This window comes from Plectropomus leopardus, chromosome 12, assembly GCF_026936395.1.
Source record: "Plectropomus leopardus strain MGB_pleo_1.0 chromosome 12, ASM2693639v1, whole genome shotgun sequence".
Taxonomy (NCBI): Eukaryota; Metazoa; Chordata; class Actinopteri; order Perciformes; family Serranidae; genus Plectropomus; species Plectropomus leopardus.
Genome location: NC_142187.1, coordinates 14,570,611 through 14,597,132, shown reverse-complemented (window position 1 = coordinate 14,597,132; position 26,522 = coordinate 14,570,611). Strand labels below are relative to the sequence as shown.

Below are 26,522 nucleotides of genomic sequence, written 5' to 3'. Positions count from 1 at the left end.
CGAACTTTATGACCCACAGACATTACATTGGATTACCTGACTGATTTTTGGTACCTGCTGCGTTTGCACCAGGTTATTGTTTCAGAGCAGGTTTTTACAAGCAAAACACTTCCTGCAACTGCAGCTCACTCACAAACTCTACCACTGCTTGGTTTGTAATAATGTTTTGGTGGGTGGAGCATGTTAGGTAGCATCCACATGAATGCCAGGACCCAAGGTTTGCCAGATGAACATTGAATTGAAACACGATGATCAATGTTTTTCTCTTCAACTGTCAGTGGTTATAATGTTGTGACTGATCAGTGTATATGGTACCATTTATACGATGTAGCATGGACTGTGTGTTACTTTTTGCCTCATATTTATTACAAAACAGCAAGATGATATTTAAATCAAAGGTAAAACTTATTTTCATGTTCATGATTAGAAGCCACAAAAAATGCTTGTATTAAGGGTGTTATAGTTGTATTAGGCCTATTTGTTTTTCTTTGATTCTTTTCTTCGTAAAAAGACATTTATACAATGTTTAAACATCCTGCAGTTTCATATCATTGCATTCATGTAAAACTGGTGTAAAAAAAATCTGATTTTTCAAAAAAACTTTAAACTACAATTATAAATGTATATTATTGACACGATTCTCAATTATGCATAAAGAGATAAAGTAGAAAGATAAATACATTGTTAAAAACTGGTTTTCTCACAAGTCTTAAAATGATTCCCTACATGAAGATGGGGGATCTCCACCTAAGATAAGGTGCAGTTGGCAGTATCAAACCCAGGACAGATCCACTTGTTGCTGAACTGCTTGTATCCCTCAGCACTGACCAGGTCACTTCCTAAGCAGACAAGAAAGCACAAGTATAATCATTATCATAAACTACTCCCCAAAATTATACATTTTGTTTTATTTCATTTTAGTGTAAGTTTGGTGGGATCAACTCTTAAGCACTTTCAGTTCTTTTCCCACTGTATCCAAAAGTTGTTCTAAGTTCTTACCACAACAAAATAAATTTGTATCATCGTCTGCATATAATACAACGTACATAATTTATGTACAAAGTAAGCAGTGGTCCAAAAACTAAGCCCTGGGAAACCCCACAAGTAACCCTCAGTAGTTGTGATTTGAATTAGTTATTTATTTGGACATACTGGTCTCTTTTCTCTATAGCTGCTTAATGGAGGGGTTGATACCCTATTGCATTTGTTATTTCCTCCATGAATGCAAACAGGGTTGTCCTAATAGCTCGAAACTCATAATGCTTTTTACACAGTTGTGAGGAATTCATCCAATTTTTCATAGATATTTTTTTCCAGTAGATTAGAGACCTGTAGAGGTAAGGAAACTGGTCTTTAATTTTAACTTAATGGTTTCTTGTGGGTTAAAAAACTGACACAGATTGATAAATGAATATATTAAACATGAGAAGATGCAACAAAATCCACCCTTGTGGAATCAGATGAAATATTTACCGTCCATCAGGTTCTGGAGGCTGCAGAAATTTGTGCTGTTATCAGCTGGATCTTTGGAGAACTCAGACACTGCCTCTCCCTGCACATCAGAAACATCAGAGGATTTTCCATGAAGCACCAGGAGGGAGGCAGCATGTCAAACATTGAAGCTGATTAACCTTTTGAACTCTTTACTTTTCCTTTGAGCAGCTTTAAAGTCAGAAAAATAACATTTAACCTCACCGTGTCACATTATACACATTATACTGTACATCTTTTTGTTTCAACATTTCATCGGAGACATAAAATGCTTACACTGAGTTAAATATCCATACATTTACATTTTTATGTTTGCATCATTAATTAAAATGTAAACATTTGTGATGATAAAATCTGGTATTTCCCTTTAAATAAATGAGGTCCTGTGGTGTTGAAAAAAGTGTGTCCAGCAGAGCTGAAGAGGAATGTCAGACTGTTAAATTATTCAGAAAAGAAGCTCACTTACAGTCATTTTGCAGACAGTGGACTGCTCTAGAAGAAACTGGAGGTCGCTGGCTATCTTGGTAGTTGGAGACGTGTGAATGGCTTTGATCACGTATGGAGCTGCTGACACAAGCTGTAGAGCATTTCAAATTCAGTCAGATCAAAGGATGTTTTCTACACTGTGCATCAGGCACTGAGCCCGTTGCCCAGCATCCACTTGCCCACAGCGGGGGCAATAACAACAACAACAACAAAAACAACAACAACAAATCAGTAGTGTTTCATAGAGATGAGCACTGCACTAATGTACATTACCTCCTTCTCATATATTTCATTGTTTAATATCTTGTGAAAACTGTGTCATATGCAGACATGCTTAATGCCTTTGGCCACATGTCTGAAATATGGTCTGCAAGATGATGTAACAACTAAAGTTTAATCAGATATCAAATTTATCCTAAAACTTTGTTGGGTCCCTTAATAGAAAATATTTTTTGTCAAATTTGCTAAAACTTTCACTGAACCCACAAACTAGTACATGAGACCAATGATCTGTGGAGGAAATAAATCCTGTTCCTCCTCCACCTTATAGTGCTTCTAATGGTATTTGCTAGAATTCACTACGGCTGTTGGAGAACAATCAGTCGGAGCCAACGAGTCTCTAACCCAGCTGTCAAACATGTCAGTCGCTGCTTGTAAACTTGCAGTCAATCTGTCACAACAAGACAGCGCTTATTAAATATCAGTCAAGATCCTGTTACTACATTGCCTTTTTCTTTCCTCAAATGTTTTGCTTGACTGTTTTTTTAAACACGGTGGCTGGGGCCAAAACTTTCTCATTTTACAGTTAAACAGTACACTAAAATAATATAAATATTTAAGGGGAAAAATCTGTGTAGTAACAGCATTTTCATTCATATTTGATCAGCACTGTCTAGTTAGACTCTTTGGCTCTGTTTGGTTGTTGTAGTTCATATGTGGTAAATTCTTGCAAATGTCATTAGTAGTATTATGAGGAGAAGGAGAAACATTTTTTTCCCACATACTATCTGTCTGTATTACTCTGTGGATTTAGTGACAGTTTCAGAAAATAGATAGAAATTTCATAAAACACACCAACTACACTTGTAAGATAAATATAAATTTGATCACATTTTAGTTGTTACACCATGTTGCAGATGCTACTTCAGGCAAATGGCCAAAGGCATTATGGTCTACTGTCCATGGTTCACATTTATTGATTATAGTCCTTCTGCTGACTTCTTTCTGATTCTCTTTACAATTAATGCTGAAAATGTGGATTATTTTCAAAAAATATTTTATTGTAGTTCAACAATTCATGAGTTGACTGAGATATTTCTGACCTCGTATGAGCACCTCTCTCCTTCATATTGACAACTTTGTCCGATCTGCCACGCTTTGATCTGGTTCACCAGCTTTTCAGTGACATCTGCGCATGAGATGCCAAACAGCCTGCAGAGCAGAGTGCTGTGCGTTAGATTCAGTTAAAGGCTTGTGCAGTGTTCAAAAACACCAGAAAAATCAATAAAAGATTAACTTTAGATTCTTTTTATCATCAAAACTCTATACTTCTATGTACAAACACAACTAATGCGAGTCTTGTGATTCTTGTCTCTGCACATCCAAGATGAAATGTATGAGAAATCAGGCTGCACAGAGCTTTGAATTTATAAGTACCATGTCAAACATGCATTTGACCCTTTTACACAGTGGATTTCATACAAGCCAAACAGCATAAAGCTTGAGTCTTCAACAAGGGGTTTGCAAGCCCGGGGGGGGGTCCTCAGACTTTCTGTGGGGGGCCTGACAATTTATTAATTGATCAGTTAAGTTTTGTTAAGTTCTTTTTTTTTCTTTCAAGAGTGTACAGAAATACTTGTGAGTCACAATGGCTCATTTTGTGACTTTTCGAGCAAGAGACTCTGACACACACTATCAGAGAAAGTGCAGAGTGTGCCACAAACGCACCTAGCCATAGTACATCTGCTGCTGAGTTGACAGCTACAGGCAAGCACAAACTAGAGAAGACCTACAATATTTCGAGTTTTATCTCAAATTCAACTCAGTTTTATACAATATATGTAGTGGGGGGTCCCTGCTCCGTCTCTCTTTGAGCTAAGGGGTCCTTGGCCTGAAAAATGTTGAGGACCCCTGTAATCAAGCATTTTCTATTTTTTAGCTGGTCACGTGATGCAGTATCTGCTCTGAACATGAACAGCTGAAGCATGGATCATTAGTAATCAAATGGAAAAAAAAAAGAAAATCAGATAATTTACAAAAAGATTCACCCACAGTACACTCATACACAATTTAACTCAACACAGGTTAATCAAAACAATAACAACAATTAAAAACTACATTACCACTTGACTTTGCATTGTGAGATGCGGTCTGCCAGTGAGATGGTGAGTGTGGCCCCCAGAAGGAGAGCTGACGCTACAAACAGGAATCTCAGGTCCATTCTGAAGGCAGGTAAATCAGACAGGCCTGTATCCAGAGTGTGGAGGTCTTCAGAGTGTCGCCTTGATCTGCCCACAGGGTTTAAAAGAGCAGGATACGGGTCATGTGAAAAAAACGGAAAAGAGGACAGTACAGCATTGATTAACACTGGCCAAAGCATAAAAGATAGAGAGAGAGAGAGAGAGAGAGAGAGAGAGAGAGAGAGAGAGAGAAGGAAACTAAAGACATCAGTGCAGCGGAAGAAGAAACAGGACCAAGTCATCATTATGCAAGTCACAAATAAGTCTTAAGTCTTTGCACTGAAGTCTCGAGTCAAGTCCAAAGACAAGACTGACTGACTAAAGACAAGTGCCAAGTCCAAAACGTAAAGTTTTAAGTCCTAAACAAGTCATCATGCGCTCTTCACTAAATGGCATGGCACTTTAATAATATATTAAATTTACAAAAATCATCAATGCTTTTTAAAATATGCATTTCTTTCCTTAACAAGTTTGTTAAAACAAATGCCACTAAATTTATTTTTTTAAAAGTACTGCTGACACTATCATAGCACAAAGCACTGCAACAGTGCGAAATTTGTACATTTCTGTCCTGTCTTGCTGTAAATTGTAAATGTAAATGTTGTAAAATACTTTAATAAACTCTATATTACAGACTATATATACAACATCGCCGTCTTTATCATTACTTTTCAATCTTTGGGCTTGGCCGAAAGGTTTCATTACATTTAAGTCAAAAGGCACAAGTCTGAGTGAAATCACGAGTTCAAGTTCAGCCAGGTTCTCAGGAGCTTGAATCTTAGACATGCTCCATCGTTAACAAAGACATGAATGAAATGCTTTTCTAGAGAAAATATCTTGTTTTGTTTTGTTGTTTTGATGATAGCACCTGTAATTACCAAGAATAAATGAAATACAAAATTCTATTCAAGCAATGCAACAAAAATGTTTGAATCACAGAACTGACAAATAGAACCACAGAGACAGAAGACACATCCCCTCCTTTTCCACTTAATGCTTTACGCAACACAGATATGTTCATGGGACTCAATTTCCATACTTTGCGCATGATAATGTCACAGAACTCAAATTCCTGGAGGGGGGGAGAAAAGCTGCTGTGTTGTAAAGCCTCGGAGTCAGAATTCTGTGGCCCTGGAAGTCTGATAAGGCCAACTTTATCTCAGCTTGGAGACCACATTTAAGAGGAAAAAAACCTGTTCTACAAACTAGGAGTTTCAAACTTGGTTGGATAATGGGAAATGTAGGATCTAGTTAGTTTTGTTTTTTCCAAACGTGCCCTATAGGGACTTAAAGTCAGGATGTCTCTTAGCCGTGAACAGATTTCTTGAAAGTGTTGAGAAGTGTGTAGATCATTCTTTTTAATTCATCACGATCTTATTTGAATCTGTTTAAAGGGAAATCCACCCCAAAATCCAAAATATATTAGTATATATATATATATATATAGTGTTATTTATCAATCTAGACAGTTTTGGTTGTGTTGCCAAGTGTTAGACATATTAGAGAGGTCTGCCTTCTGTCCTATTTAAAAGAACTAGATGGCGCTCCACACTTAATTGTAGGCTAATTGGAGGTGTAGGGTCTCATTGGTGGCAGCAGCACTGAAATTGGAGAGTACACTGATAACAGCCCATTTATGTTGCTGTTTTAATACCAACACACAGACTCAGCTCAACTCAAACAGGATTTGTCACGGAGCATGTCATGCTTCCCTGACAGAAGACATAGAAAAGATTCCTTTATGTCCTCCTGTAGTGAACATTTCTGAGAGGTGTAATGTAAAAACAGAAGAAAAAATGCAAACAGCATGCTTTGTTTTAGATATTGGGTGGTTAAAAATAGAAAAAGTAGGCTATAATGTGAGAGCATTCATGTTCAGCCTGTGTTGCTCTCTGCTGGCTTAAAGTGGAACTGCAGCAAGAACCTTTGTGCAGATGAACATTTAACATTCAGTTGAAATTCCCTCATAATCCTTTTTTAATGATTACTATGCTGATAATTATACTGACGTTTCAGTACTCAGGTACTGAGGTACTCAGTTCTGCTGCTGTCAGTGAGTCATCATGGTTGTTTTACTTGTCACTGGATCATTATCTTCCTCCCTTTGATAGCAGGCTGTTACCTGAGTGTCTGTGCAAAGACTGTGATCCTGCATTTTAATAATCAGCCATGGTGTCACTGCTGTACATTTCCTGGTGCTGAATCTAAACTATCTACCACTGAAAATGAGTACTTTGCACAATGCAGTAAAATGCGACTTTCATTTCTCTGTTGCTCACTGGGCTGGAACTAAACTGGTCATTATGTTCTGCAAATTGCTGCCACTCCTGCCATTGAAACCGGTTCTATTGTAACTAATGCCTCTAGTTTGTCAGGTCTGTCACAGACTGATTTTGCATAATGACAAAATTTATGGATCAAATAGTTCAAAACTTCAATATGGAGCCTGTCCCCCTAGAGTAAAACACACCAGTTCCTCCTGAAAAGAACATATTTGTGATGGAACATTTTTGTTTTTGTGAGATTATCCAGATTGACAGTGAATGTGAGCAGGGGTAGATCCAGAGTTTTTGCCAATCAATAAATTAAAAGAAAGACAAATAATTAACAAATAAATAAATAAAAAAACACACACACATTTTTATTTAGCACTAACTAAATTATTGATGGACTGTTTGTTACATCAGGATTATTGAAACTCTCCACAGAATGACTTTAAGTGTTGTAAAAAATACTATTTCATGTTAAGAAAATGCGTTAAGAAAAATTAGACTATATGAAGCTGTCAGCTAGAATCTGTACCTGTGCTGAAAGTGACTTTTTGGTATCCTCTTGATCCTTCTATATGTATTCATTTATTTATTTTCTTTTTGAGTTTACTCTAAGTATTATTATCTAAATGACGGACAATCTGTTGAGGCTAGTGATTTATTTCTTCCATTCAGTTCTTTGAGTTTTACAGCCACTCGACTGACCATGTGTCTTTAGTGATAAGACAATCAAATCACCGGAAAAAGTGTTTGCCTTTTACGTTTCTGCAAACCATGGCTATTTTACATTTGTTATTTTGTACTGGCTATGTTGAACATTGTGGTTAATGTGGGGTTTTTTTATGTTTAGGGACAAAAAACACTTGGTTATGGTTAGGAAAAGATCATGTTTTTACCTAAAATACCCAGTTAGGAGGTTACAATCACAGCTGGAAATGCAGCAAAATCTCTGTTTAAAAAAAGAGGTATCTTTTCGTGGCACTACCCTTGCAGAAAACACAGCGGCAGATCACAAAAAAAACAGTTTTGCTGTTGGTTGGTCTCGAACAGTGGCTGGCAATTTAGCAGGCATCTCTTTAAGTTGTCATTACATCCAACATCCACTCGGCCTCCTGATGATTAAGTCAGCTCATATGTAATCAGTACTACTTCACTTAAGAAACATTGGTACAATACATAAGACACGTACAAATGCTATGTGTCCGTGGTTTGCAGAAACATACAATCCAAACTGCAAGGAAATAGATTTTGCAATTTATTTGCAAATATAAAACCAACAAACTAACAAAATAGTTAATTTACTAATAGACAAATATTACATGTAAAAGGATGCCTAACCTTCATTATAGTAATCATTATCACAAGAAATGTGTGATTATTGTTCAAACCATCCTGATTGGAGATCTAAATCTTCAAACCTGTCAACATGCATTATTATTTACATACCTCTTTTTGAGTAATTAAAGCAAATAGAGTAATTGTACCTTCATAATTTTAGACCTGATCAGGACTCTATTTAATTTTATCAATTAAAAAACAATAAGGATTCATATTTTGTCCTCAGTGAGCATGTTGCATTTTCAGGGGAATCCCCAAAAGTGAAATTAGAGACGTACATTAAAAACTACACTGAAGGTCTTCACTATCCACATAGTTATGTGAAGAATATTTTTTTTCAAGTCTAGTTAAACACAGAAAAAAAAACATTGTAAGCTTAGGTTTTAGACTCTGGTGATGTTCTTAACTGTTAGACTGAAGTCCAGATCTGGTCGTAGCTGCTGGATAATGCTGCGGAGCTGAAAGATACAAATACACTCATCACACTCAGATCTGTGTCCATCTTTAGTGCAGTCACCAGAACAACACCAAAGCAAAACAGCTGCCAAGCAGCAGACAGGTGTTCAAGACTAACAAGTTACCAAGTGCTTGAGACATTTTCAGCCATGTTTGTAACAACAAAAATCAGTATGTTTTAACAAGCATTTGAGACATTTCCAGCCAGGTGTGTGGCAAAATTGATTATTTTTAAATGAGATTTTGGGACATTTCCAGCTGTTTTACAGCGACAAAAGCACTTTTTTCTTTTACAAGCCTTTGGGACAATTCCAGCCATGTTTGTAGGGAGAGAAACATGTATTTTTTAATAAGGTTGTGATATTTCCAGCAAAGTTTACAACAGCTAAAAAAGCAAGTATTTTTAAACAAGAGTTTGGGTCACTTGCGGCTGTGTTTATAGCAACAGAAGCAGGGTTTTCTTTAAAGATTATATTACTCTGCATGTTTGTAGCAACAAAAACTGTTTTGTTTTGCTCTTAACCAAGGTCGGAACATTTCAAACAGTATTTATAACAACTAAAGTGGTAATGAGAGTTTGGGACATGTCCAACACTTGCTTTGTAAGTGACCAAAGCAGGTGTTTTTTTTTTTTTTAATGAGATCAGGACTTTTCCAGTCATGTTAATAGCAACAAAAGTGAGGATATTTTAACAAGAGTTTGGGATATTCCAGCTGTGTCCAGCTGTGTTTATAACAGCAAAGCAGGTTTTTTTTTCCAACCAGAGTGGGACACATAACTAGCCATGTTTGTTGCAACCAAACCAGTTATTTTAACCCAAAACAAGTTTTCCCAGCCCTAAGCAAGTGGGGGTTTTGTTACCTGAACATAACCACACGTTAGACACAGCATTGTGACAACATAATATTTAAAAATTGAAAACTTAAAATTTTATCGTAGCCGCTACAAATAAAACTCACAAATGTTACATCCATGGTTTGCAAAAAACGTACAATGCCAAAATTTATTCTGGTTATTCTGATTGCCACTGCACAGCCACTTACTGCAGTGTGTTATTAGACTGTGTTCTGTGCAGATGATACCAGACAACACAATCAATGTTGATCTGGTTTTATAAATGTTTTATCACATAAATGAAGGAAGGAATTCAACATGAATTTAGATTTGTGAAGACAGTGAACAAGGGTGATAACTTACCTCGAGCAGGACTGGACCAACTGTTGTTTCATTTAGCTCACGGTAAGACTGAACAGCCATCAGCAGGACAGCAACAACTGTGAAATATAAAAGGACGTTCAGAATCATTAAAATCATGTTGAATTATTTTCTGCAATCTTAAAATGCTCTTACCATTGTCTGTTGTATCAGGTGTTGTCAGGACTGGTGCTGGGTGGGTTGACTGGGTAAAGGTAGTCTCCATGACAGGAGAGGAGGAAGGAAAGGATACTGGGGAAACATTCAAATAAATGACACCACATGTTAAATCCAGACAATTAAACTTTTCACTACAAACTTAACTGAAAGTATATTTGTTAAAATATCTTTTTTACATTTTCCACTTATTTCAGCTGGTGTACTCACTTGTCTGTGCGGCACACGAGGCCAAACATCCAGCAAACAGGATCAGCAGCAGCATGCCGAAGCCTTATTCCAAAAGGAAGCGTGAGATCTGCAGTTGGAGAGTGTTCTCACAGTCCCCTCAGCACTTTCCACTGCTTTTGTTCTGTGCCCTGAAGAGGGTGTGGCAATAACAACGCTACATGTCGAAGAAGAATTATCTGGGCTGGAGCAACTCAAGTATGGAACAAAAGGTTGAAACAAAACTTGTTGTGTTTCATGAAATAAGAGACTGAGCCTTTTTTAAAGTCTTTTAAGCCAGTGTTTTCTAAGGCTGTGATTTGCTTTATCTTCGAGCATGGTGTTTTCTTTTCACTGCCTCTTCCACAAAGCAAATTAGCTTTCCACTAAATTAGCATACGTCAGAAAAGTTTAAGAGGGATTTTTTGCTATCAAATAAAGTTTAAGACAATTTGAAACAGCCAAAAAGAAACTATGACAATTAATTCTGATGTTTTTTCTCATCGCGTTTCTGTTTTTATATTAAAAGTAAAAGTTCACAGATTTTTGTCAAACTAAAGTCTGCCTACACAAATTGGGTACATCTGGTGTTTTATTTGTGTGATTCAAGTTTTCCTTTAGACCACAATATATATAATAACTACAAAGTGAGAGGAATAAACACTACAACTAACAGATTTAAAGGTTCTGTATGCAATATTCAGATCACTAATACAGCAGCAAACAACAATTTGTTGTGTAAAGATAAAGTAGAATTAATAGCACCCTGAGCTGAAAATTGAGCCATGCTCTGTGTGTGTGTGCTGTAATCTGAGCTTATCTGTTTGCTATTTTGGCAGCCGGCAAATAGCATGTTTGTGTATGATAGTCTGTGTATTTGTATCCGACTGGCGAGCTCATCGTTGTTACTCTGCACAATGCTCACACAGCAGATGTCAGGACAGTGTCGTTACGGAGGCATAGTGCCCACCTTCCATTTCCCCCCATGATGATATCATTGGCTCTCAATAACAGCCTTTTTAAAGCATTAAAATACAGTATGACACCACAACTCCTGACCTTCTTTTTACAACTTTTAAAACACATTTCAGAATTGAACATCACTAATTACAACTATAATTAACTATAATCCTCCTTCTCTACTTCTTTACCCACATCAGTAAATAAAGAATGATGATAAATCGCCCATCGCTATTTGTTCTTTGACTTTCTGCTGCCGCCGCTGCTGCTGCTGCTCACAGAGCCGGAGCGTCTGGAGGTGGTGAGAGGAGGGGAGGTCACGGTCAGATCCAAGCCCAGTTCCTGAGTCTTTAGGACAGGAGACAGAGACAGTGTGGAGGCCCTGGGGCTGCTGCTGGCTGAGGATGCAGACGACCTACAATACAGAGAAAGGATACCACCATCGAGATACAGAGGAGCAGAGCAGCTTAATAAATTCTCCAATCTTTTGTATAATAGAGGTGACATGCTGTATTTCATTTTGTTCACAAAGATAAAAACTTCTATTCTCAATCAAACTTTGGAGCAGAATTTACCAGTGCAACCAGTCTTTCTTTGCTGACTGGTTAGTTTGCATTTAGCAGTATTCTTTTATTGTTCCCGTGCACACTTTTATCTGTGTTCAAACTTTCATTCATTTAACTATAATCGGACCTTTAACCCAACTATTTGACATTAAGCCCTCATCCTTTCTCTGGAGAGGACTTTATCAAGTCTGACCTGAGGGAGGCAGAGCTGCAGGCAGAGCTTGTCTTGGAGCTACGATGGCTGGAAGGAGTTGAAGACGGAGATGGAAGAGACAGATTGGCCTGAGAAAAAAAAAAAACGCATTCAGAGCAAATCTATAATTCAGAGTCTGTGATGAGCTTGTCTGCACACAGATCTCAAGATGGAGTTGCCTGAGTCAACGGCAAGCAGCTAATTGTGCTAACAGCGCGAACAAGGGATGCACAATATTGGATTTTTTGCTGATATCCAATATTTGAATATATAACAACTAATTTGGCAAATACTGATATCTATCAAGTATCTTCTGTAGTTGAATTAACATCATTTTATGCATACTCTTATCATAATGGCCTACCAGCAGATGGAAGACATTAAATACAATGCTTTTCAGTGTATGTAATATTCATTCATTATGCAAAATAAGACAAATATTTCAGCTTGGGTTAATTTTTTGTTTAAAAGGTGGTTTGTGAAATCAGCAGAAATCAGAATATTGTGGGGTTTTGATATTTAGTTTTAAAGCAAATATCAGCTGATACCAATGACGTGGCAATATTATCATGCATACATAGGACGAACAATGCTAACAATTGCAACATTGCTGACAGAGCTAACATTGGCATTGCACAATTCTAAACAGAAGGAAATGGTAAGGACAAAATCACAGATTAACCCTTTAAGACCACTGCACACTTTTTTTGTCTGACAATTTCTCACTTCTTGTATTCTCCATCTTCTCTTTTCAAGCTGCAAAATATAACACACCCACTGATGTCATCACGATTAACTCCTCAGGTCAAGAAAAGCCTATTACTTTTGTGGTTACAAGAAACCAACTTATCGAGTTCTGAATAAAGTTATTTTTGTTCAAAATGCTCTGAACAGTTCAAAATTAGGTTTGGGTACAAACGAACAAAACAAGTGCCAAGTTGGTAGAAAAGGGTTAACAGAAGAAGCATGTCTTTATTCTCCCTCTGGGTGCCATTACTCCACTTTATCTTACATAGCAAATGGTTATTTGCTGTTATATTAATGCTCAAAATATCGCCTACAGCTCCTTTATTTCATAATAACTATTCAGTATCATTATTTAATACCTGCAGAAAGTACTTCTCCATTACTGATCTGAGGTCAGGTTTGTCCTCCATGGCCTCATTCACCATCTTGTTGATGCTCTTAATGAATTCTTTCCACTCTCTCAGCTTAATGTCCTTCTCCTCAAAAGTCTCAGTTTTGGTGTTTCCTGCTGAGCGGATCTCTTTGGTCAGCTTTGAGCACTAGCAGACAGAGAGGACAAAACAGAATTAAAGAGTGAATATGTTTGTAGTCAAGGATACTTATACTGTAAACACAAAGAACATATCTCCTTGATTTCCTATTCACTTCCCAGTAATTAAAAAGTAAACCTGTTTTGTGGCTCTGTCGACCTTTTCCTGCTGGGAAGTGATTTCTTTGTTCAGTTTACTGATGAGTGACTGTTTGTGCTCTATCTTATCTTTCTCCACCCGCTCCTCTTGCAGCAGACTCTCAAAGGTGTTGTTCATGTCCTGAAAATGGAGAGCAGTAAACAAACAAACGTAAGTACACAAAAGCGAGGCACAGATTCATGCCGGGTCAGTTTCACTGGATGACTCAGATAGCCGGAGTCAGTTCTTGAGCGAGTTCATTCATGACCTCATACTCTCTCAGGACACAACTGAATAATACAACAAGTATCTTGTACAACACTTAAGAGGAAAGACAGGGAGAGGACCAAGTGCTTTTACAAGGAAGATCATGAAACTGGCAAATAATAAATATAGAGAATACATTGAAAGAAAACATAAAAGGCATAAGATTATTTCCATCAGAATTAAATGTATGACAGTATTACGATAGTCCATTAGAAATAAAATAATGTATGCTAAGGGGCTGTAATACAGTAATATTTTAAATACAATAAATAAGAAGGCTTTGTATTTGGTGCAGTTTTTCTTTTTTTTTTCTTGTGTTTTCGCTTCTTTCTGGCTGTTAGCGTGCTATAGGCTATTTGGAGTGAATAATTAGAGAGGAAGAGGGGCACAGTCAATATGTCTGACATGATACTTAATTAAAATATTATTTAATTATGATCAGCTTGTTTAGCAGAAGAAGACATTTTCAGCTGCATAAACACTGCCAACTCTGAAAAACACAAATTTCCCCCTATATTGCTACTATATCTAAGGTGACTATAGTAGGTGCGCGACATGAAAGAAAGTGCTGAGCGATGTTTTTTTTAGTTTTTGGAAACTTACTATTTTGACTCCACTACATTTGAAAGACAAATATTGCACTTTTGTCTCCTCTAAGTACTTCCTCTTCACTCTGTTACCTGTGCCTGCTACAGTGGTAGAGCAATGGTATTTGGGTTAAATAATCATGATAAACAACATATATCCGTAAGACTTGGCAGCCCAAAGCTAAATGCACTACCTTCCCTTACATTGTAAACCCTCAATTTTTTTTTTGACTGAGTGCATACCCTTGCCGTAAGTTTAAGTAACAAATTCCTAGACGCTCAAGAACAGTTTTGTAGTGGCTGAGCAAGATTCTCTAATTCACAAGCCAGCAGGGACACAGTCATAATTATAAATGCAAGGTGGCACTCCTCTTTTAGGACCAATTAGCCTATTAAACAAACATTAAAGCAGGTGTTCTTACCAGTGTAGCTGGCACAGGTTACAGGGAGTGCAACTTGTTGGATGGTGCCCCTGTCCAACACTGTGCGTCATACATATTTTCTATAAATAGGAATAACCTGTAAATCCTGTTGAAGCTCTTGGACTTGTCTTTTTTTATACTTCAGCATCTCTTCAGCTGTCTTCAATCGCTCTTCTAGCTTCAGTTTTTCCTGGTGCTCTGGACCTTAAACAAAAACAGTCTAAATTACTTTGTGATCTACTGATTTTAACAGAGAGAGAGAGAGAAAAAAAAACTATCCACTCTGATTTAGTTTCTTTCAGTCTACATGGTCATACATACTGGATTCAGTTACTTTGTTGAGGGATGTGCGAAATGCTGAGTTACTGTTGTCGAACAACTGAATGGTGTTCTCCAGAGCTCTATTTTCTAACTCCATCTTCCGGATTTTAGTATCCAGATCGTCTCCCTTTCGCTTAAGCTCCTCTTTCTCTTGTGCAGCCTAAAGTAAAAGACACAGCAGTGAGTCAGAGTGCTGAGGTGGACTGTAGCAACAAACCCTGTTCATCTTCAGCAACCTCTGTGTGTAGCATGACAGGGTGTTTAAAGATCTCTTACCTTTGTGATGTAGTAAGCCTGTGATTTCTCCTCTTCTCCTTCAGGAGCTGCCATTGAAAATAAAACGATCTCGAAGCATTTTTTCATGGTGTCGACCTTGATAAGTTTCTCATTCAGTTCAGCACTGACACAGAATTAAAAATCACAAAATTATTCATGCATGACATGTAACACAACTGAGAGCAACATTTTGGGCCCTACTTAAGCGATCTATATGGTGTAAAGCATAGCGCAAAAGCGTTTAGGGCATGTCAAAATCCATTTTGCTATTTAAATGGCGGATAATCTGGAGGCCAGGTGACGCACGGTTTAGAGGGGCTGTATTTAGACTCTGAATTTATCATGCGTGTGTTTTCCTTTTAAAAAATCAGGTGCTAGGAATCGGCGAATTGGGATCTAAATGACGGATTTGGTAAATTACAGATGTAAAACGTGTTCTGCTGAGGAAACCGATCTGCTTATGCGCGAGGTGAAGGCCCCTGAGCAGATAATTTGCGGAAGCAGCAGATATCCACCAAAAGCAGCAGAGGTACAGCAGGCATGAGAGGACGCGGCGCTGCAGGTTCAATCATGCGCTCGACCACGCCTCACTTCAAGACCGACACGCACAGGGGCGCACAGATGAGCGCAGGTACATTTGTTATTTAAAGGACGTGGGCGCCGGGTGTGAAAATGTCAACTGCGCCAGTCTGACAGCAGTGACAGACCGCCTTACGCCGAGCGTAAGATAGAGCCCATATCTCTTAGACGAGCAAAGGCTGCAGGAAAGCATAATTTGGGAGGGGTGTTTTTGGTTTTTTTTTTACCTGAGTCTCTGTCTCTCCTGCTCACTGAGCTTAAGCTGCTGATTGAGCATTTTCCTGTAGACCTTGACCTCTTCCTCCCTGTCCTTCATGGCCTCCTGCAGCTCCAGCTTCTTCTTCTCCAGGGACAGCACGCTATCCGCCCTGTTGTACAGCAGATTCCTCACACGGTCGACCTCTGTCTGCAAGACTTTGTACTCCACCATGTTGTCCTAATGATGAACGTGTGAAGTTAACATAGTACATGGTTTTGCTCTAACATGACATAATGTCTGCTATTATTTAGTTTAAAATCCATAAAAATGTCATTAGTTGATGACGTCAGCTGGTTGGTAAAACTGGTGTCTGCAGACAAAGCAGACATCTGTGGTTGATTGTCGGCAGCTTACATTGACATCCATGTACACTAACCAAACTGTAAAAACATCACATTTGGTGTTTTACCAGAATTTATTTGCCGGTCAACTTCTTATCTAGGAGAAGTAACATCCTGGTTTCCTGACAACAGGTTGACAAATGGTATCAGTTTTAGTCCAGACCAAAGGGTGCACCAACCAACTGACTGCCATCCACAGAACCCATGCTGCTGGCATGGCTTCCAACATTTGCTCCTGTTTCTCAAATGTGAGGATTTTCTGTTCAACTCTGTTAATATCTTTGTACATTGAAACTGGATGTTGGGGCTGTTGATTGGGTTGGCATAGTTTTCACTACATTTTTTTTTGCCAATCTTTGGGGTTATAACTGATGTTGGAAAAGAAAAATTGACAGATCAATGAAAATAATTGTTTGTTAAAGCCCTGTGAGCAGTATCTCCATCAAAAGTTGCCAGATTCCACAACATGATCTGGAAATAAAAGTGTTATTATTTTGTCTTAACACTTAAAAATATTCAATGTACATTGATATGAAAAAGAAAAACTATATGTTTTATACGTCTTTTACAATTCTGCAGTTGAGCCACTGCAAACACTAAATGATTGGTAAGGGACTGTTAGTTATGTAGCCACTTGTCATTGTTCCTGCCACAGAAAACTAACAATATTTAATAAATCTGACACACACATCACAGCGTGCACACAGCACGCATATAATGAATCATTTCCCAAATAAACCATGAAATACAAAAACAGTGGCAGCAGTGGTCAGAATAATCTCAGCCACACGTTTGCCTTTACTACATTTTTTAAAATTACCTTTTGGTGATCAAAAGCCTAAAAGTCCAAAATAAAATTCGGAGGTGAAAAAAACTTTTGTTTTTTAATAGGCTATTGTCATGGATGCAGGAGTGCAGAATTTTAATGTTATTTTTTTTTGTTAAAGGATTTGTCTGGTGCAAATAGTTAATTTGGGGTGGAATTTTAGATGAGACGTAGAATAAAGTGTTTTTTGATGAAAAATCACTACTTTAAGCTTGTGTTGATCACACGACATGTTTAAGGACCGTCTAAAATTTGAAAAACTGACAATACTTTCAGTTTTTCTGTTGTTTTTTTGGGGGGGCTATGATAAATGGTGTTATTTTGGTGATTTTTTTAAAGAAAACATACCTTTAAAGCCTGCTACTTTGGGAGTTGAAATTTATTTAATATTTAATATTTAATTTAATATTTAATATTAAAAATAAATATAATATATAATATAAAGCTATAAGTATCACCCCTAAGCCAAGTTAAAAAAACAGAAGTCCCTTCCCGTGCTTAAAACATTATTTGAAATGACTCCCTCGTTTTGCACTACCCCCTCTCTTCTCATAAATAACAAACATTCCTAATTTTGTTTGATTAATGACTCACTGATTCTCAGTTAAGTTCAACAATAAGGAGAGTGACCTTTCAAAGTGCAATATAACCTTGAATCAGACAAAGTGAAAAGAAACACTTGTGTTTAATTTCTGAACAGCAAGGCCACACATCAAGAACTCAAGTGTCTTTATGACACCTGCTATAACATCAGTCAGTTACCTGTTTCTTGAGCCTGAGTCTCTTCAACTCCTTTTCACTGGTGTTACGGAGAAGCATGAGCTCCTCTACCTTATTGGTCAGATCTCTCTTTTGAGCCTCTGACTTCTCCATCTCTCTCCTCAAATAGCAAATATGATCCTGTCACAGACAAAGCGAGAGATGAGATGGAATCATTTCACAGAAATCAGTGTGTGAAAAATGCGTACACTGAGACAACAAACAAAAAGACTGACTTCAGACTCCTTGAGCGCCTTGGTAAGCATGTTGGCCGTCTCCTTTTTCTCCTCAAAGGCTGTGGTCAGCTCAGCAATCTTTATGTCGAGCATTTGTTTTTCATTGGAATTAATGTCACCTTGCAGCCGTGACAGTTTTCTGTCCAGGCAAATTATCTCGGCATCCTATACAAAGCAAAAAAAGTGAAAGAAAAAATCTAAATATATGTGTTATTGGTAATGCAGAGTCTAGCGCGGGACTAATAAAGAGCTGGGTGGTGTAATTGTAGAAAGTCACATTTGTGAATGTTTTTTAGTAAGCCTGCCTGTTTATTTGTGATCAGTTGCTGTCTTTTTAAGTCCTCCTCCAGTTTTCTGAGCTGGCTCTCCAGGCGGGTGATGGTGGATTTGCCCCTCGAAACCTGGGCAATAGAATCCTTCTCCTTTGTCCTGAGGGCCTGCAAATGCTCTTTACTACGCAAAAGCGCCTCCCTGCAGTCACACAGCTGAACATCCAACTCCTAAAGCATAAACAGGGTTACACAGTTAATATAGACAAAGCACTGTAAAATGACAAGGCCCTCCAGCAATGTGTTTGGTGGAAAATGGGCCCCTGCAAGTGATACTGATTGCCACCTTGGTAATACAACAGTGTTCAAAGATGAATGAAATGAAGATGATGAAATAGGTAAAAGCTTCTCCATTGTGGTTTTCTCTTTTTTTGTCATTAGCAACTATGAAGTTGGGAGTCACACATTTACATAGATGAACATCAACCTATCATGATGAAATACTTTATAATGATAAAATTAGTTATTATGCTCTTCATTATAGTAGTCCAACAAAAAAAGGTTCATATTCATATAATTAATGCACAATCACTGATTAGTTCACATTTAGTTTAAGAGGTTGTTTAGTTAGCATATATTGTACCTGTATCTTCAGCTGCACCTTCCTATTTTAACTGATCTTCAAGTCTATTTTTTTGTTTGTTTGTTTTTGGAGATTAATAACTGTTAATCATAATATAATTTAATGTTTTTTGTTAGTTTATTTTGTGCTTGTATAGTGTCTACTCTTTCCGTGAGGCCACCAACAGCACCAGCAATCTCCACAAATCACAAATAGGGATGCACTATATTGGATTTTTCTGCCGATATCCGATATATAGCCACTCATTTGTCCGATAACGAATACAGATATTGATATATCCACTTTATCTCCCCCCAGAAACTGTGAGTTATAGTGATTATCAAGTCTCTTCTGTAATGGAAATAATAACATATTATGCATCCTCTTATTGTGATGTCCAACCAGCAGATTGAGACATAAAATACAATGTTTTTCAATAAGTAATATTCATTCATTGTGCAAAATAAAAGAGTGTTTCAACTTGGGGTTGATGTTTTGAACATTTTTACTTTGTCAATGAAAGCAAAAGGGGGGGGGGTTGTACAGCATCAGCTCTCTTCCACCTGCCAACAGAGCAAATTAACAGTTTATAGTTCAGAATTGTCAAACTGCTTACCTTGGCTGCCTGTTCCTCATCCTTGAGTAGTTGCTCCAGCGGTGCAGCTCTCTCCTCCTCACTTAGGGTGCTCTGAGTCACAGCTTTCAGCTTCTCTTCAAGTGCAACATTGTAAGCCCTGGCCTGCTTGAGTCTGCAACATACAGACAGAGCCTGTGTACTAAAGCCCCTGGTAATTTAGTAAACAGCTGTGTTGTAAAATGTCACTGACTTGTCATCATTATCCTGGATGTCTTTCTTCATTCTGGATATTTGGGATGTCACAGACTCCACATCTGAGGTTGTTCCGTCTAGTTTGCCTTTGCAACTTTTCAGCTGCAAGACACATGACACTAATCACTTACACAATATGAAGATAGATGACAGAGATTTTCTAGAAACAAAAGTCGCATTGAGCTGTTTTGGGAAGCTGACCTCATCCTTCAGCCTGCTGCAGTTATTCTCCTGCTCCTTCAAATCCTGCCGCAGCTTTACAGCCTGCCGGTTGGCCGTGATTAAGTTCCTCTCAGCTTCCTTGTTGTTGTTCCTCTGAGTTTCCAGCAAGCGCTTCCTCTCTATAATGGCGGCGTTCCTTTCCCTGATGTTCTGGTTGGCTTGGGCAAGTTGCTGGATGTATGAAAGGAACAGCACAGGATTACAAATACACAAGTGTACTATTGAGTGTGGGCTCACATTCAGTTGGCTTTTATTGTTCAGAGGTTTAACAGCTTTGAGAATGCATGTCAAGGTCACAGACTTTACCAGAGCACACTGCTGCATCTCAGTGTCTCGCTGCTTCATCTGCTTGATGGTGTTTTCCCACTGCTGGACGAGATGCTGTGTCTCCAAGTAGACCTGCTGCAAATTTTCTGTAGTTTTATCCAAAGCAATCTGTTAGGAAAGCAGAAGAAAAGTGTATTATCACAGTTACCAGGACAGTCTCCCAATCTGCCGGAACAAGTCACCCCACGACAAAAAAACACATTTTTCTTGGTACCTGTGGTGCTATTTATTTATATAGATTATTTTGGTGTAATCTGCAGAGTGTTGATATCTGCTGTAGAGATACCTGCCTTCTCTACAATATCATGGCACTAGATGGCACTCAGCTTGTGGTGCTTAAATACATTGGTTACTCAAGGTAATCCACAGACTTTGTTGTGAGCAGTTTCACGTAGGAACAATTTTTTTCAAGCAAACTACACGAGTTTGGCATTTCAGCTGCTGGTGGATCTGACTCATAGATTTAAGTGATGCTTAGCAGACAGCCTGTCACTCAGGCAGCCCTACTTTAAATATGAGCAACTATAAGCTTAAATAAGCAAGTTATATAAAAATTTGAGCCATACGCAATTGTCATGAATCTGGAAATTAGCGATAGAGACTGAAAACATTTTTGTCAGTTTCTGCTGTGAAGTCAGTAATCATAACATGGGGGTCTAAGGGGATTGGATCACTTTTGGAGCCTGCCTCAAGTGGCCATTCACAGTACTGCAGTTATTGCCACTTCCATGTTGGCTTCATTTTTCAGCCTTAGAGGTTGCCTCCTGGTATCACCATGCAGAAAAAAGTCTCTCGTCAATGAATTTGCTTCCTTCTGTGCAGTGATACGATTGGCTGGTGTAGTTTTGTAGAAAGAAAATTCTTCTTACATGAAACTGCTAACAGCAAGGGCTTTGGATTATCCTGTGTAACTGGGTAATGATTTCTGGAAAGAGACATTGATGCTTTTTTTTGTTTTTGTTTTGGTGCTTTGAGTACTACAACCAAGTGCCATGTAGTCCCACAATTTTGGAGAAATAAATGTCCCTTTATGAATTTCATATCAGCCATATAAACAGTGAGGATGTGAAGTGTTTTGTTTTTTTTTACAATACCTGTGTAGATACACTCTCAGTCATTTCTTTGTCAAATGCGTTGCGCTTTTCATTAGCCTCCAGTGTCTTCTTCTCTATAGCCAGAGTGAGTGACTGTCAGGAGAGATTATAAAGCTGTTAGCTCAGGATGAGTCACAGCTGTAAACAGCAGTTTAGTTTGGATGCTGAAGACTGTAGATACTGATTTAGAACGGCCCTTTTCTACTTACCTTGATCCGCTGCTCATCTTGCTGGGCATACTTGATGATGGCCATTGTGTCCTCATCTTTGCGTGCAGACTCCTCTAAAAAGGCATCCAAGGTCTGCTGGTCCCAGTCCATCTGGCTCCTAAACTCCTCTAGCTTCTGTTTGGCCTTGAAGATATGGTTCTGGGGATATGTACAAAGGTTGAGTAGTACATTTTGGCACTTATTGCAATAATCGTTTCCATGTTTTGAGTATTTATGTTGTATGGACCTCTAGCATGTTCCTCCTCTCTGCTAAAGTTCTTTGGTCACTCTCCATCTTAACAGTCTCCTGAGCCAGGTGACCTGTCTCTCTTTCTGCGAGGGCAGTGAGGTGTTTCTCCAACTCTTCTTCTCTTTCTTTTGCTTTGAACAGAGCCTATGTGTGGAAAAATCAAAACAAATTAACACCACAGTCTGACACTGCAACTCTAACCCAATTACTAGGAGACACATACCTATGTGACAGATAATACATAAACAATGTTTTCTGATATACCTACCTCACTATTTTCCAGCTCTTGTTTAGCATTTTTCACAAATTCGATTATTAGCTGCTTTTGATCCTTGTTTCTCTCACGCTTGTTTTCCAGTTGCATCAGCTCGTTCTCTTTTTTACGAATCTGTTGGTGAGAAAGTCATCAAATTAAAAGCATAACATACAGTATATGACATGCAGTCTGCAGCATATTTGTTCTGGTGATCTATCTCACATGATTCATCCATCATACATGCATTTACATTTTACTTTTTTGTTAGTTCAATGACAGATTTACCATTTGCACCAAAAGCTTGTGCACTGATCAAGTTATGAATTTGGTCTAGATGTTTACAATATAATTGTTACAATATGATTGTGCTGAAGGTCATTATGTAATGGTAATTGGTTATGATCATGTGACCCTACATAGTAAGATATTTTGATAGTGTGCCACATGACCTGGAATCTATAAACACCACTATTTAAAGGGGGGAAAAAACAACTTTACAAATAGTTAACAAAATTATGCACATGTAGACAACAGAAAACTAGGGGCTGAACAAGAGATAATTCAAGAGAAGAAAAGACACAGTCTGCACACTAGATTGTGCTCCCATAAATATTTTACACAATTACCACCAAGGTGACTTTTCGAGCAACATGCTATTTGTAAGACTGATAATAAAATATAATAGATAGCTAAAAGTAACTGATAAACAGTTAAAATAGCATTAGTTAACCTGCAGCATACACTAATTAATATGCTTGTATATTCACATAGGCAACAAAAATAAAATACCCCACTATTCATGTGGAAGGGAGAATGTCAGTGAAAATTTTCATGCAAAAGTACATCTTATTTTTTTAAACCTTTGATTTTTTTCCCCTTTTTGCAAAAGTACAGATTATTTTTTTAAACCTCTGATTTATTTTTTTTTTTTTTGTCTCCTTTCGTGTCCCTTCTCGGGCTCCATAAAAATTGTTTGCTCTGTAGTTAACTACAAAAAGAATACAAAAATGTTCATTAAATTGCTTGAATCACAGTGAAAATATGAATGATGAACTATTAACAAGCTACAGCAAAGTGTAGCACAATCAGTATTTAATACCTCCATGTTTTTGAGATTGTTGCAGTGAAGCAAGAATGTGTGCACAAATGTATGTTTATAACAGATGGGGTTTTTTTTTTTAATGGCCTCAACATAAAGGATGACAAATGTAATAATACAGTTTTTAAACATATGATACACCGTCCTGCAACTTCTCAATGCAATCCTTATTGGGTCATTTTTAAAACATTAATTGGAAATCAGTCTGGACTTAACCTTCACAAATATTTAGTCAGCAGTAAGGTCAGTGAAGTGTATTTCACAATACACTTCACAAATTTGTACTTAATATATAAAACAAAGCATTTAAAAAGAAATATAGAAATGATATCTCTGAATCCTGTGTATTTTGTAACACCAGCACAGAAACGGTTATACATTTATTTTATGAATGCATATATGTAAAATTATTCTGGATTGATGTTGAGCATGTTTTTGAAGCGTTTTGTGGAATCAAGATTAATTTACAGAAAAGAGATGTTATTTTTTATTATGGAAAAAAATGAAGTCTTGGATTATCTTTTTATTTTGAAGCCTCTCATTTTATATGGAAATATGTTTTTTTTATACATAAATGCAAACAGTCTGAAAGAAAACCTAATATCCATCGCTTCAAGCATGATCTGAAACTGTACTTGGGAAATATTTTAAAGACTAATAAATTCAAACTGGACCATGGGTACTTACAATGCCTTAAAACTGCTTTTTAACCCTTGAAAACCTGGATTGACATCAGTTTTCTTTTGCTGTGTTTAGGCATCCTTTAAACGCTATTTAACTATTTGAATCTTGAGCAAATTGGTATCATTTCTTTAAAAAAAGAGGGAAAAGGCAATGACTAACTTGCCAAAAATTGTCCTACAAAAAAAAAGAAAATAGTAAAAGGTGACAAGAAAATGACCTCAAAATTAGTTGAAAAAAAGGATTAATTAAATAATAAACTATGTCCAACAAACCATTAAAAACAGTTAGACAGAAATAATACATTAAAAAATAAATAAATTACAGCCTTTTGAGGTAACTGTGTTGTTTGTTTTTAATTTACTTTTCTTTTTCTGCTTAATTTAATGTAATTTTTTGTAACTTTTGTCAACTCATTCCTTACTAATTTTTGACCATGTCTTGTTAAATTGCTCATTACCATCTCTCCGTGTATTTAAAAGAAAAAATTTTAAAAAATTCCCAGGTTTCAAATGGATTATTTTTGAGTACTTACCACTTTGGTTTGATGATACTCCTTTAACTGTATTTTTCTATTCTTTTGCAACATCTTATGATGATTAGAAAGTTTTTTTTAAACAAGCTTAGTTGGTCTACTTTTCCCCAACACTGCCATTTTTGAACGCTATTAAACAAGAGTTTTCTGAAACCTCTTTTTTTAACCTTAAATTAACTTCCATGAGATTTTGACGACCCCTAACGAAATCTAACTTTCATTAAACATCCAACCAGTCTGACCACATTTGGTTAATACCAACACATAGCCTAATACTCCTATCTCTTACTCTGTTACGTTAGGCTTACTAAAATAAATTATTTTCTCAGATGTGTCATAAACAAATATGACTCTCATAACGTTACTCACCTCTTCTATCAACGCCTTGTTTTCAGCGTTGGGCTCGGGGATAGCAAAGCGCTCGTCCCAGCCCACGTCTGATAAAACTCTATTAACAACGCTCGACATTTTCCTGCACTGTGTGACTGAGCCTCTATAAAGTAAGAAAATAAGTGATAATCGTATCCGCTGCTGTTTTATCAGTTGTTTCTTTTCACAGTTAGCTAAACGCTGCGCCCGCTGTCTGTTGTCAGTCACCCTTAGCAACCGCACGTGCCTTTATATGTTGACACCACAAGGAGGCAGCGCGAGGCTACAATGGTGCAGAACATCGTCTCATCTTGCCTATTGCACTAGAATAAACATCTCTTAAAGGGAAATTTGGGAGGGGAAAGGGAACTCTTAAAGATTAAACAAAATCTGCTAAAGGGCTCTGATCTTGCCCGGTCCCTGAAGTCTTTTTTACGTCTCAGTTTAATCCTTTGAACCTAAGGAAATAGGCTTGATATCTGTCAAAAACTTTGGAAAAAGGCTATGAGCAAAAAAGAAGAAATGACCCAAAATTAGCAAGAAATTCATTTTAAAAAGTACATGAAATTTACCTGAAAATCAGTTAAATCAATCATCAAAACAAAAAAAAACAATTAAAAGGAATAAAGAAAACAGTAAAAGGGCTAACCATGCTTAACAAACTAATTATTTTGTGACATCATTTTAAATATACAATTATTATAGTTATAAATATAGTTCTTCCCTAGCCATTTTAAAACTTTTTTTGCACTTTGGGCAGCACTAAAGATTAAAGGTTTAAATACTTGTGTCTGAAGCAGCACAAGAAAAGTGATATCACTCCAGGTTTCAAAAGGTTTAAGTCATAAACATGTCAGTTCAATATGCAAGTTGTTTACCTGTACAATACAGACAATACTCTAAATGTATTATATATATAGGTACCGTGTAAGAAGGAAAGGTATAATGCAATAAAAAAATTAAGTCACTACCCCATCTCATCTTGTATGTATGTTATCTCATAAAATGATAATTACTAGTTTTTCTTTTAGAAGATAATTTTCACAAGAATAAATTTGACATACCAGACTTCCATTATCAGGCTTTTTAAAACATACCCTGATTATATCCCTAGAGACACTAATAAATGATCAACTTTAACAAAAACCAAGTGGACTCTGTTGCCAGCCCAGACTGCTGTAGGATTTTTTTCACATTTATTTATTTGTTTATTTTTGATGTACCAGCTCTGTTTTTAGGCTTTGTTAATGCACCCTGGCATCTTATTTATCCTTGATTTGTTTTTTTTTTCAGAATAATTACAAGTTGTGATGTCAAAAATAATAGTACTTATTAGTAATTAGTATTAAGTAGAACTGTTATCATTAAAATTTAGGATAAAAAAGATCAGAATTTTGGAAAATTAAAAACTTCTATTCTTCAAAGTACAATTTGCAAATTATCTTATTTGGTACCTCTTTTTGTTTGTTTGTTTATTTTTAAGGAAAATTCCATGTCTACATTCATCTTAAAATGCAGCTATACAGATTTCTCCAAATTGCAAGAAAATTGTATTGTGTTTAGGGCAAATTATAAAATAAACCATGTGCTCTTCTAAATCATTAAGATAACAGCATTTGCATTCCAGTTTTATGTCATTTCACTTAATGTAACTCAAAACATTCTTTTGATTTG

The 26,522-nt window shown here is 37.0% G+C and overlaps 2 protein-coding genes across 3 annotated transcripts; both read right to left on the bottom strand.

Annotated features, from left to right (window-relative positions):
• Positions 1-212: 212 nt before the first annotated feature.
• On the bottom strand, positions 213-9,915 carry LOC121951370 (uncharacterized). Of its 2 annotated transcripts, none has more exons than XM_042497662.2 (7): positions 9,852-9,915; positions 9,699-9,775; positions 4,320-4,484; positions 3,300-3,408; positions 1,958-2,068; positions 1,474-1,552; positions 213-839 (listed from the first exon to the last, which is right to left on the bottom strand). In XM_042497662.2, exons 2-7 carry the CDS (start codon positions 9,728-9,730, stop codon positions 748-750), a joined length of 588 nt encoding a protein of 195 aa, XP_042353596.2. In that variant the 5' UTR covers positions 9,731-9,775; positions 9,852-9,915; the 3' UTR covers positions 213-747. The 2 variants fall into 2 exon arrangements, with proteins under 2 accessions (XP_042353596.2, XP_042353597.2); XM_042497663.2 differs by lacking the exon at positions 9,852-9,915 and adding an exon at positions 8,452-8,502 and having other exon boundaries at positions 9,699-9,776.
• Positions 7,949-25,057, bottom strand: ccdc39 (coiled-coil domain 39 molecular ruler complex subunit). Its single transcript, XM_042498294.2, has 23 exons — positions 24,849-25,057; positions 22,177-22,296; positions 21,906-22,052; positions 21,659-21,817; positions 21,450-21,542; positions 20,335-20,463; positions 20,008-20,199; positions 19,805-19,908; positions 19,594-19,726; positions 18,392-18,586; positions 18,087-18,251; positions 17,854-17,991; positions 15,893-16,101; positions 15,087-15,210; positions 14,811-14,970; positions 14,587-14,693; positions 13,214-13,354; positions 12,905-13,084; positions 11,799-11,887; positions 10,083-11,454; positions 9,852-9,947; positions 9,699-9,775; positions 7,949-8,502 (listed from the first exon to the last, which is right to left on the bottom strand). The coding sequence occupies exons 1-20, from the start codon at positions 24,945-24,947 to the stop codon at positions 11,271-11,273; spliced, it is 2,868 nt and encodes a 955-aa protein (XP_042354228.2). The 5' UTR covers positions 24,948-25,057; the 3' UTR covers positions 7,949-8,502; positions 9,699-9,775; positions 9,852-9,947; positions 10,083-11,270.
• Between the last annotated feature and the right edge of the window lie 1,465 nt (positions 25,058-26,522).